The 13,154-nt window shown below is 48.9% G+C and overlaps 1 protein-coding gene across 3 annotated transcripts in view; it reads left to right on the top strand.

Annotated features, from left to right (window-relative positions):
• B4GALT6 (beta-1,4-galactosyltransferase 6) overlaps positions 1-13,154 on the top strand; it is a 54,056-nt gene that overhangs the window by 26,240 nt on the left and 14,662 nt on the right. For all 3 annotated transcript variants that reach the window (XM_036323182.1, XM_036323180.1, XM_036323181.1), the window contains one exon: positions 9,523-9,647. In XM_036323182.1, coding sequence (XP_036179075.1) covers positions 9,523-9,647 — 125 coding nt within the window. The remainder of the gene's footprint in view (positions 1-9,522; positions 9,648-13,154) is intronic.

Genomic DNA, 13,154 nt, shown 5'->3' with positions numbered 1-13,154 from the left:
ACACAGCCTGGGGGCTTTCATAACTCTCTGCCGACCCCTACTTTCTGGCTTCACTGATCTGACACGGCGGCCGGGTATTTCTAGTAAAAAAACCCTCAGTAGATTCTGAGCATGCGGCCCCTTTACTTTGTTACCGCAGCCTTGGTTTTCTGAAAATGAATGTTTCTGTCTGCTGGGCTGAGAGCTCTGAGCAGTGCTCTGTTGAAATATTGATGACAGTAATTTCATTTGCATAATTTGCATATTCAAGGGCTTATAGCTTTCAGGAAATCTTCCCATTGGGGTTAGTTGCCATTTTCTTCATCAGCGCTTTGCAAGTGCTAATGAACTGCTCACAAGCACTGCCTGCCACGCCTTCCGGGGCCTCCTCCAGCCCCCACTCGCCATCCCTCAGTGACGCTGGAGCGAGGGCCTGGCTGCTCCGCACGGCCTTTCCTGTGGGCTTTTCTGGTTTGTTGTTCTGAGTATTTTCTTTTAATCTTTATTGTTGAAAGTATTACATAGGTCCTCCTTTTCCCCCCATTAACTTCTTCCAGCCCGCTCCCTCCCGTCCCCAGGCCCTCACCACCCCATTGTCCGTGCCCTGCCTTCCCTCTGAGGTTGGACAGTCTGTTCATGCTTCTGTGACTCTGGGTCTGTTTTCTGCTTTCGATCATCAGTTTATTTGGTTCATTATCCCTGCGTGTCTTCGTGCTGCTGCCCCTTTCCTCAGCCTTTTTTTTTTTTTAATAAATCTTTATTGTTGAAAGTATTACATATGTCCCCCCTTTTCCCCCCCATTGCCCTCTCCCACCTTCAGTCTTTTTTTTTTTTTAATATGTTTTTATTGATTTCAGACAGAGGAAGGAATAGGGAGAATCATTAATTGGCTGCCTCCTGCACGCCCCCTACTGGGGATCGAGCCCGCAACCCGGGCATGTGCCCCGACCAGGAATCAAACCGTGACCTCCTGGTTCATAGATCGACGCTCAACCACCGAGCCATGCTGGCTGGGCTGCTCCTGTCTTGCATTCTTCTACAAGAGAGGGTCACACTCGTCTGGTCCGCTACCTGCTCACACAAGGCCTCCTCGTGGGCAGCTGGTTTGAGTCCAGCACCAAGCGCTTGTCCAGTTAGCTGTGGCCACAGTGACGGGGTTACTGGGCAGGAGATATGGCCCCATACAGGTAACTCCGTGGAAAGGGGCCGTGGGCTCAGCCAGCACAATGAGGCTCCTGCCAAGAGCGCCTGGCGTGGGCCGTCCAGGAGGCCCCTTCACTAGTGCGAGTCTTTGCCACGGGGGCCTCCGTTTCCCTGTGTGTGAAGTCTGGGATCACAGTATCAACCTCAGAGCGTTGCCAGGATGAACAGCAGCGCAGCGCTTGAAGCCTAACTGGACTTAATTCCATATTCCCTTTCCTTCTCCTCGCTTCTCTAAATGGTGTAATCAGGCTGTGTAGTGATCAAGGGAATGAGAGACCTGGGAGATATGTGTGGAATTGAAGAGTTGTGTAGTTGTCTCTGCATCCTTAAATTCATTTAATTAACAAGGTTATTTCCCAGCGATGGTAGACCCAGCATAATAACATTCCTGAGTGTAAAATCTTATTATAATATCACACAAAATAATTGAATACGATACCTCCCCAAATAATAGTTATAGGAAGCTCTGCGTAAGATTAAGATCTACTTAGGCGAAAACCACTCAAGTGTGAATGGTACTTCATTTTCTTAACAATCACCAAAAGTGAAGTTAAGGCTTAAAACTGGTGAGCTTGATTATCTAGCTGTGACTTCTTTTTGCTTTTTCTCTAGTGAAGCGATGAGTCTTTCCATTGCATTGTCGTAAAGATAACATCTGAAATTTCCAATAGGAATTCAGATAAAACTGATTTCATGGATTTCAGCAATATTTTATATTCAGCCAGTTACACCATACAGTCTGTTTTAATGTGATTATTTATACGCTGTGAGTGAATACTCCTTGTTACGTTAGTACTTACAGATTCTCCAGATGGCAAATACACGTTCATTTAAAATACAATTTATGGGAAACTGTCTGTGCTAACAAAGTGAAATAGAAACTTCACTTTTCTGAGAGCTAACAGGCAGTGACTGCGTAGCATGATGGATGCTTTGCTTTTTCTGGGTGAGGTCGAGATGGAAAATGTCAGTTGTGCACTTTGCTTTAAAATAAAGATAGGCTGACCTGTGATTTTCCTGACTTTTCATTCTTATTCCAATAGAACACATTTGCAGTGGCTTTTATATTCTGTCCTTACTGTTTGTGGAATAGCTCCTTTTATGGGTTAACCCAGACAGTTTCTATAGTTGCTAGTTTTCTTTCTTTTTTTAAAATATACTTTTATTGATTTCAGAGAGGAAGGGAGAGGAGGAGATAGAAACATCAATGATGGGAGAAATTCATTGATTGGCTGCCTCCTGCACGCCCCACACTGGCGACAGAGCCCTGGGCATGTGCCCTGACCAGGAATCAAACTGTGACCTCCTGGTTCATAGGTTGATGCTTAACCACTGAGCCACACCAGCCAGACTAGCCTTTTCAACACAACAAAAGCTACAAGGACGTTTTGAGATGCGTTTAAATCAGTGGTTCTCAACCTTCTGGTCCTTTAAATACAGTTCCTCATGTTGTGACCCAACCATGAAATTATTTTCGTTGCTACTTCATAACTGTAATGTTGCTACTGCTATGAATCGTCATGTAAGTATCTGGTATGCAGGATGTCTTAGGCGACCCCTGTGAAAGGGTCGTTCGACCGCCAAAGGGGTCGCGACCCACAGGTTGAGAACCACTGGTTTAAACAATTCAAATGAAAATCAGCCAAGGGAAAAGGTTAGCAAGCAAACTTCAGGAAAGCTCAAATCATGATTAATGTAACAAACCGTCAGGCATATAGTTATTGTTGACAAGGGACGTGGGAGCCACTTTCGAGTAGACAAGCAGTTGTTGAGCCGAGGCTGCACACGCAGCGGGCTGGGCTCTGTTGGTCGTAGGGGCAGGGGGAGAAAAGCTAAACATGCCCTGTGTGGCCAGCTGGGCAGATAACGGGCTCAGAGAAAGGCAGTGAGCTGAGCTGACGGCCACGAAAGGCTTATGTGTAAGGAAGGGAGCCAGACAGCACTTCATTCCCGAAGGAGAAGGGAGATTCCAGAGAGAGGGGCCCCTGGAAGTGGGGACGGGGACAGCGTCACAGCACCGGAGGCCCTGCGTCCAGGAATGAGGGTGGCCCTGTGACGGAGGGGGGGTGTAGTGGGCGTGTCGGGGAGAAGGCTGGACAGGGAACGGAAGGGCCTTTAAGGGACTGAGCAGTCCGAGGGCTTTGTGGGCTCCGTGACTCCCTAGGCGCCCATGTGGTGGGCTTCAGAGGGAGTGGAGCCCCGAGTGTGTAAGCCTCGGGTTGCGACACGGCCTGGTCTGCATCTCTCTAGGGTGGGGGTGCAGAGCTTTCAAAGGTCCAGGGGCAAACTAGGAGAAAGCAGAAACAAGCCAACAAAAGCCCCGCTGCTCTAGGGACCGCAACATTCATTAGCTTCACATAGATGAAGGATGGATTCGGGTGGTACTTCAGAAAGATGGTACTTCTTATGAGAAGTTGAAAATGGATGAAAATGGGGAAATACTGGATCTGGAAGACCAGTGAGGAGACTTCTGTAGGGGCCCAGGAGGAATGACAGGGGCATGTGCCTGGGTGGTGGCGTTGGAAAGAGGAGGAGGCTGTTGACCAGATGGTCGGTGGTGACCGACCGAGGGACCAGGGTTAATTTCCAGGTTTCTGGCTTGGTGACCGTGAACTGAAACAAACAGTGCAGGATCAGCACTGCGTTCGGAGAATGGGGAAGTGAATGAGTTCAGTGCTGGGCTGTTTTGTTTAAAGCTCAGGAGGGGTAACTTGAGGTCTGAATGTCATCAGAGGGGCCTGAGCTGGAGACGAGAGGAAGTGAGACTAGAAGGAGGCTAAGAGCTGGTCCCTGGGGGACATCAGTCCGGGAGATGGAGGAACCGGAGAACAGTGTCCCGGAAGCCAGCAGGGAGAGCACTTCCAGGAGAGAGTGTTCCGTCTTGTCCTGTATCTCAGGAAGCAGGTAGAATGAGCAACCGGAGAGCCATTGAACTTGGCAGGTAGAACATGAATGGGCACCGCAGCGAGCACAATGTCAGAGTGGTGGGTAAGAAGCAAAATACACTGTCCTGAGAAGTGACTCAGAAATACGTAAAAACTAATTGGTTAAAAAAATAGTTTGCTGGAAAAGGCAAGGAGAATGGGGGTAAGGAATCCGTGGAAGGGGGGTGGTCAAGGAAAGAACAACGCAGGAAGAGATGGACTTGAGGGTTAGGTGTTGTGGGCAGAAACTTCGGAGAGACGAGACCTGGGAATAAGGGGCCATAAGGGAATGTCCTCGGGGCCACATCTGGGGGACGTGCCAGGAAACAGATGTGCTCGGGATGAAGAATGAGCTTCGGGAAGCAGTAGGGACACCACCTGCTCAGAGGCGAGGGCACCGTTATTTGGAGATGCGGTGGAGAAAAGTGAGGGGGTTCATGCCTGCCGCTCTCATGTTCCTGGTAAAGTAGGAGGCCACGCACACCTGAGGGGCGACCAAGGAGGACCGTGCCTCTTAGAAGGGCGGAGTAAATACTTAACAAGTTGTAGGGAAATGAGAAGTGGAGGCAACTGGTCATGAATTAAAAGACGGCTAGCCAAGAGATCCCCTCCGCCACCCCCGTGACGTAAAATGCACATACAAGGTGACATCAGTTCCGGTTGATGGCTTACTCTGTCCAAAGCAACATGTGAGATGCTGCCACCAGATGATGGGGTTCATCCGTGTGCTTCGGTGGTATTTTTTGGGGGTGGGGAATTCAAACTTGGAAAGTTGTGGATCAGGTGTGGCAGGTCAGGAGGGGGGAGGAAGTGTGAGTGTGTGTGCAGGAGTACAGGTGTGTCTTAATCCAGCAGATTCAGCATCTGGTGAAGGCCCTTCCTGGCTCATAGGTGGCCTGGTCAGGGCACATGCCCAGGTTGTGGGCTCCACCCCAGTAGGGGGCATGCAGGAGGCATCTGATCAATGATTCTCATCATTGATGTTTCTCTCTCTCCCTCTCCCTTCCTCTCTGAAATAAGAAATATATATATACATACATACATACATACATACATACATACAGTGGGGCCTTGACTTACGAGTGTCCCAACTAACGAGTTTTTCGAGATATGAGCCGTCGTCTCTCGGCCAATTTCTTGCTTTGAGTTGCGAGCTAAAATTCAGGTTACGAGCCAGCTTCAGATACCCCACCGCTAGTTGGCGCAGTGAACGTCACAGTGAACGCCACATCAGCCCAGCATCACGTGTCTCACTCGTTCACTTTAAGATTTGACATACGAATAATTTGAGTTACGAGCTCCGTCACGGAACGAATTAAACTCCTAAGTCAAGGCCCCGCTGTACATTAAAAAAAAGAATCACATTTTAATAGAAAGCACTTCCCTGTGGTTTGGGCCTGCGCATGCCTAACAGACCCCGGCCCATCTGGTCCCGCACCCCCCATGGGAGGTGTTGTGGCGTGTCTTGCAAATTCAGCATTGGGCTGAGAGCACAATCTCACCTATAAGCGCCCATGTCTGTAGAGCCGACTTAAATACCTCATTTACACACCTGTGGAAACTTCGGCGCTAGGAAGTCACAGCCCGGGCCTGCCTCGCCGGGGGTGCAGCGCGGTTAGTTATTCTTGCCCACGACAGAAGCAGGTTGGCCCCCAGGCTTTGTTGCCAAGACTGACAGGGAGCTGCCCGCGACCTTCATTCTCCACTTCACCCTCTCGCGGACTGGCAGCCCCCCTTTTCTTCGGGCTCCCAGTTCTCCTGCTCTCCCCTTCCTATCCCCAGCCCCAGCTCCCACATGGTGAGTGAGGCTTTGATAAATGACATTATTTACATGTATGTGCTGATGGAGTTTCCTGCTGGGTAAATGGATTTTTTAAAATTTTGTTGTATTGCTTAAAGTATTACAAAGAGTAGTACATATGTCTCCTTTTTCCCCCCCGCCCCCCCTTGACCTTCCCCCGGCCTTTCCTACCCCGCAGTGTCTTGTGTCCTTTGGTTATGCTTATATGCATGCATACAAGTCCTTCGGTTGATCTCTTACCGCCCCCCAACCCTCCCCGGCCTTCCCCCGCCTTCCCGCTGTAGTTTGACAGTCTGTTGGGTAAATGGATTTCAGCCAATACATTTATTTTCCATCTTTTCATCTCTAACTGCAAAAAGAGTGCACGCGTCCTCACTGGGAAACCTCAGATGTAGCCTCGATGGGCGGGATGTAGCCTCGATGGGCGGGGAGTTCTCTGTGGAGCTGGGATCCTTGCTCTTTAGTTGCCCTTGACCTCTCCGCAGGTTGCAGCCAAGGGGGCTGCGTCCTCTCCTGCCTGTGAACACTGGAACGCTGTCGGGGCGGAACCTGAACGGGGGAAGCCCCACGTGTGCAGGAGGTGGAAGTAGCCTTCGTGGGTGCAGTGGAGGGGCCCCCGAGTCCTCCCTCTCCTGGCCACAGGCTCACCTTGAGGGATTCTTTCTACTGGGGACAGTTTGGAAACCGCGTCACCACTAGTTCTGCTCAGGGCCTCTTCCTGGCCACCGTCTCTACCAGTGATGGCGAACCTATGACACGCATGTCATAGGTGACACGCGAACTCATTTGTTGGTTGATTTTTCTTTGTTAAATGGCATTTAAATATATAAAATAAATATCAAAAATATAAGTCTTTGTTTTACTATGGTTGCAAATATCAAAACATTTCTATATGTGACACGGCACCAGAGTTAAGTTAGGGTTTTTCAAAATGCTGACACGCCGAGCTCAAAAGGTTCGCCATCACTGGTCTAGACTGTGCTCTCTCCCTTCCCTTCCTGTGAACAGGATCTTCACTTAACCCCCCCCGCCAAGAATGAGTGTTGATTCTTTCTGTTCTCTCTCTGTGATTGCACCTTCACTGTTCCCGTTCCCCCAATCAAGAAAAAATGTTGCTCTTACCTCTGGCATGCCAACCTCATGCCACTGGGTCATCTTGGGCCTTCAGCCAGCACGTTGCTAGGGTTTCAGAGCAAAGAGCAGAAGCACAGAGGAAAGCTGCTGAGGGACTCTGAGGAATGTGAGGGGGTGGCAGCCAGGAGTGAGTGATGGACACGGGAGGCCCTGGTCATTGGGGAGCAAGATAACAGGGCTGCCTCTTCTCTCGCCAGCACACGGGTGTGCAAGAGGCAAGTTACACTGCAAATGATCCTGGAGAAACTCCCAACAGTCATGATGATTACAGCTGTTGAAGCAAGAAAGCTGGAAGAAAGGCCCCCCAAATTGGTTTAACAGTGCATACAGAACACCAGCCTCAGTGACTTACATGAGCTGCATATCATTTAGCCTAATCACTATCATTTTAGCAATCCAGCATACTATTCAATGCATCAGATTTATTTGTGTGCATTTCAGTTGATTGCAGGGCCAGATTTTGTATTTGGTTCTAAAAGACCACAAACATTGTCAGCAGGACAGGCAGATAGAAGATTGCTAATTTTTTCCTAGGTTACTCGGTGAAACCCAGGCATCTGCATTTTATTTTTATGTTTTTGTTTTTAATCCTCACCCGAGGATACTTTCCCATTGATTTTTCATAGAGAGTGGAAGAGAGAGGGAAAGACAGACAGAAGCATCCATGTGAGAGAAACTCATCGATGGGCTGCCTCCTGCACGTGCCCCGACCAGGGCCTGGGCTGGAGAGGAGCCTGCAACCGAGGTCCATGCCCTTGACCGGAATCGAACCCAGGACTCTTAGGCCCGCAGTCCGACCAGGCATTTGCACGTTTGAATACTTCTTCCCAGCATGCCTCGTGCTTCAGGGAAGCCACTGATGGAGAGGGGGCTGGGGCGAGAGGCGGCTGAGGAAGCCTCTGGAATAGAGGAGCAGAAGCGAGGAAAGGGGCTCCCCCGAGCGGAACTGCATGCTTTATGTTGTGACATCCTGGCCGCGGAGGCTCAGAAATGGGAACCTCAACATTGGTTGGTTTCTGTTTTGTGAGATGAGGAGGCTGGAAAGAACTTTGTTCTGTTCTTCGTTTTGTTTTTAAGGGAATGGAAATGATTTTCTGACTAAGATGGTTCCTCTTTCAATGGTATCGGCTAGAAAACCTATTCGGAGAGACACCTTCAGGATAGCGGGTCTGTGGGGATATGTGGTAGGTGCGCGACATAAATTTGCAGTCTAGCCGGTGTGGCTCAGTGGTTGAGTGTCGCTGGTTCAATACCTGGTCAGGGCAGGGTTGCAGGCTCAATCCCCGGTTGGGGGCATGCTGGAGGCAGCAGGCTGATGTTTCTATCTCTCCCTCCCTCTCCCTTCTTCTCTCTCTAAAATAAATAAAAACATATTAAAAAAATAAATTTGCACCATTACACACTGGCCAGTGTGGCTCAGTTGGTTGGGCACCGTCCCATGCACCGAAAGGTTGCCTGTTTGACTCCTGGTCAGGGCACATGCCGGTGGTGGGCTCGGTCCCCTGTAGGAGACAGCGATCAGGGTTTTGCTCTCACACTGATGTTTCTCTCTCTTCCTCTCCCTTCCTTTCTTTCCAAAAATAAAAAATCGTTTAAAAAATTTTCAGACTTGGGCTTGCAGACTTTCTCTCTTAAAAATGACAGTAATAGTAGCTGACATATTTGTGAGTGTGTATCTTTGTGCTAACACTCTGCTCGGTCCTTCACACTCTATTTCATCTAATGCAGTGGTTCTCAACCTTCTGGCCCTATAAATACAGTTCCTCATGTTGTGACTCAACCATAAAATTATTTTCGTGGCTACTTCATAACTGTAATGTTGCTACTGTTATGAATCGTCATGTAAATATCTGATATGCAGGATGGTCTTAGGCGACCCCTGTGAAAGGGTCGTTCGACCACCAAAGGGGTCACGACCCACAGGTTGAGAACCATTGGTCTGATGGGTACAACCCCTTTGGGAGGCAGGCATTACCATCGCCATTTACCCACGGGGAAACCGAGGCACGGAGAAGTGAAATAATGTCTCCCATCGACAGCTTCTGGTCAGGCTGACTGCTGAATTCATTACCTCTTTGGTGCTGTGCTGTTGTGTCCCCTCTGTCGACTGTGTTGAAATTAAACATAATGTTTAAATAACTTCAATAGCTGTTAAACTGCAATGATGTGCAAAGTTGAAATGACATGCAAACATTTCCCAAAGGCTATGAAAATACTCATTACTCAAAACCAAAAGGTTACATATGTTGTTTTTTTTAGGTTGACTTACTAAAGGTAATGATAGAGTGACCATATAATTTGTCATGCAAACTAAAATGGAAAGGGGGTGATGCTGACAATTATGTGGTGATAACAGGAACGAACCGTACTGCTGTGGCAGCTGAGTTATGCCACTCACCCTACAGAGTGCTGGCTTGTCTTACTTCATCTTTGAGGCAAAAAAAAGTATTAAAACCATTCTTCCTGTTCTTGACCTTCCAGGGGGATTTCTCAATGTCAACGTAAGTGAAGTCAGTTTTGATGAAATTCATCAACTCTTCTCCAAGGATGTGGACATTGAGCCCGGAGGACACTGGAGACCGAAGGACTGCAAGCCCAGGTGGAAGGTGAGGCACATTTGCTCGTGAGCAGGGCGACACTGCTGTGCCTCCGAGGAGACGTGTGCTTGATTGAGAATATACAGTGAATTAGCTTTAGGTCGGGATGGATTAAAGAAATCAACACTTTCATATTTAACTAGAGGCCTGGTGAAATTCGTGCACAGGTAGGGTCCTTAGGCCTGGCTGGCGATCAGACCCATCTGTGGGATGACTGGCGGGGTGATGGCGGGGCGCAGGGGGCCCTCTGGCACTCGCCTTGGCTGGCCTGGGGCCTGTGTGCTGGGGGCAGCTCCTGCATTGAGCACCTGCCTCCTGGTGGTCAGTGCGCGTCATAGCAACTGGTTGTTCCGCCGTTCGGTCGATTTGCATATTAGGGTTTTATTATATAGGATGCATAGATATTCATAGTTCAAATTCCATTTAATATTGTTCCTCAGGAAGACTGTAACTGTATCTTCACATGTAAAGTGTATGCTCATGTGTTATCACCAGTCTTCACATGTAAAGTGTATGCTCACGTGTTATCACCAGTCATAGAGATCCCGTAGCAGTTCTGTTCTGTCTGGAGGAGAGGCCGTGATTGCTCTGCCTCCTGCACCTGTCCCTAGTGCTTGCTGACACCTGAGGAACGGCCCCTCCAGGTCCGGGAGCCGGTGCCAGCGCATGGGGAGGGTAGTAACGTCCTGGTTTCCGCTTGGGTCCAACATTGGGGTTTTCAGGCTCTGTTCCTCTGAGCCCAGAATTCTAAAGAGGCCACTCAGAGGTCCCTGTGAGACAGAAAGGAGAGCGCTGGGCTCTTCACCTGTTTCAGAAGGCAGAGCACAGACTTCCTTTTCAGATATGTTTTTATTGATTTCAGGGAGGAAGGGAGAAGGAGAGAGAGAGAGAGAGGGAGAAACATAAACGATGAGAGAGAATCATTGATCAGCCGCCTCCTGCATGCCCCACACTGGGGATTGAGCCTACAACCCAGGCATATGCCCTGACTGGGGATTGAACTGTGACCGCCTGGTTCATAGGTCGTCGTTCAATCACTGAGCCACGCCGCCTGAGCCAGAGTACCAACTTTTTATCTCTTTGTTATGTTGGAATTCTACTTAATGTTTTTTTTTGAAAAACTGTAAGGGGAAGAGCCTGCCTCTGCTGCTAAAAGCACGGTAATAGAAAACCCTGGTTTAGCCTCGATTTGCTCTCACAACTATGAAATTGGTTAAATGCACAGCCAGGCGATGTTTTTATGGTTGAAGAGGAAGTGGTACTGACGCAAGTCAACTGAAAACTACATATGATTAAATCACAGGTTATGTCCTAAAGGACTGTGAGGTCACCTTAATCTGGGAGTGGTTTCCAACTTCTCTTTTGAAATCTTAGTATTCTGCTGGAATGTTTGTGGGTTTTTCTGGTGTACAAGAACAGTATCACTGCTGGGAGGGAGAAGTCTGTGCTGTTAAGCTTATGATAAAAATCCTTTCCTTAATTGGCCTTGAGCTCTTCGTGTTTGGGGAATGTGTCTCTTCTATATCTGCGCTCCCAAACTTGGAGCATGTTGTCATACCCGGGGTGGGCAAAAGTAGGTTTACAGTTGTGAGTCTGCGAAACAGGGTTTGTTCTTGTATTATTACGAATTCTTGTGTTGTTAGTATTACAGCCGTATAACCTACTTTTCCCCACCCGTATACGGCAAACACCAAAACCAGCTTCGTTGCACTGAGTTTATGTGACAAATAAATGCCGCGTTCAGTTGGGAGGCTGCCTAAAGGAATTCCAGTACAAATGTTGGGGAAACATTCTATTTTACTAACTGTCCTCTGCTATTTTCCAGATCAGATTTGGTTAATAAATGAATCTTTCCATATTTCCTGATTGACTTTCCTCCCATTTGTATATATAATGTGGCCCAATTTCTATAACTCCCACTTTTTAAACACGTGCTGGTCAGATACATTGTTTATCTGACTTGGGTGATGACGGTGTATGTTGGATGCGATGAAGGCGGGCCCCTCAGTCGCAGGCTGTGGGTTAGCAGGGAGGGGTCCTCACACATACACTCCTGTGGGCTCGGGGCGGCCCTCGGGAGTGCGCTGTGTGCCATCGCAGAGGGTGATTTGGGATTAGGGAAACGAAGCATTCCTGTCTGTTCTCCAGAGCTGCCTCTCAGACACTGGACTTTAAATGTTATGGCTTGTTTTCTTCTCACTTTCCAGCAGACAGGTATAGGGTGTCCCAAAATTCACACAAGAAGTAATTTGGATAGAAAACACAGGTTTATAATTAAAAATTATAAATTTTTTATTGATTCATAAAGTATACAGCATAGGGTTATGTATGGAATAGCACATCGGGTAAATGGCCTCTACAGCTTTGCTGGCACATACGCAAAGCCGTGGTCTTCATTGGTCTTCATTGTGCCTGCTCCTGGGCCATCATTGGTACTTGGTAATGCTTATCAAATTGAAGGGATTGAAATCAAAGGGCAATAGATATTAGAATCTGATTCAATAAACCAAGTAAAATTAGACTTTTATTTTTTGTTGTTGTTGTTAATGCTCACGCAAAATTCAAATCTTGCGTGAATTTTGGGACACCCTATAGACGCACATAGGGAGTTTTGACTTAGAGATTTCAGTAGGCTGTCAGTGCTGTCCACACGAACCAGTGGACAGCAGTACGGAAAGTGGAGTTCCTAGGAGCAAGCTAACTGAGGGATCTGAAAATCAGCTCATTTATTTAGGAGCTGCGTGGCAATGCTGCTTTTAGTTCAGCTTTGCACAGATCCTGCTGAGAATACAGTCTCTGGTTCCGAGGTGTCAGCTAAAGGCGTGAGAGGAAGTTCAGGGCTCACTCAGGGGTGGCCTGTCCTTGCCATAGTTAGTTAACTAAGCGGCCCTCCTCCCTGCCACTTACGTTCAACAGTGCCCCATTCGAGCCTGGGACACTGCCTTTCCACGCAGGGTCAGGGGGAGGCCGGGCGGCCTGGCCTAAACCCTGCAGGCTGGAGGGCCTGGCAGCTGCCGGAGCTGTTATCTCCACAGAGGCCTGGGCCCCTTGCCCGTCCCAGCTCCTCGATGGGTCCTCGCCACCTGCCTCAGAGCCACCCGGGGTTTGGTGCTAACGGAGACTGCACCCCTCAGTCCCCAGACAGGCCGGTTCTGGTGTGGGAAGGGACTCGAGCTGTGTTTCCTATCAAGTGCCTCCTGTGTGAGGAGCTCCTGGAGGCACTGGGATGCGATGGACCTGAATGAGTCGGGGTGGGTGGGGGGGGGGAAGGAAGGGGAGGGCGGTGAGGGGCAGGAGGCTAGCGCCTCGCAGGGGCAGGTGTGGAGCCGTGTCCTCTAGGGGCACCGCAGCTGGGTTGCTGGGAGTTCAAAAGTAGGACGCAAACAGGTAGGGACGCCTAGGCATGGATCTCTTGCTGGTGCGACAGGAGAAAACAGGCAGGGAGGAAAAAGAGGTACAGAGGCAGTAAGGTCCGTGGTTTCAGTGGGAGGGACTGATGGGGTAATTGTGCTTGAA

This window comes from Myotis myotis, unplaced genomic scaffold (genome assembly GCF_014108235.1).
Source record: "Myotis myotis isolate mMyoMyo1 unplaced genomic scaffold, mMyoMyo1.p scaffold_m19_p_9, whole genome shotgun sequence".
Taxonomy (NCBI): domain Eukaryota; kingdom Metazoa; phylum Chordata; class Mammalia; order Chiroptera; family Vespertilionidae; genus Myotis; species Myotis myotis.
This window is presented reverse-complemented; position numbering and strand designations above follow the sequence as displayed.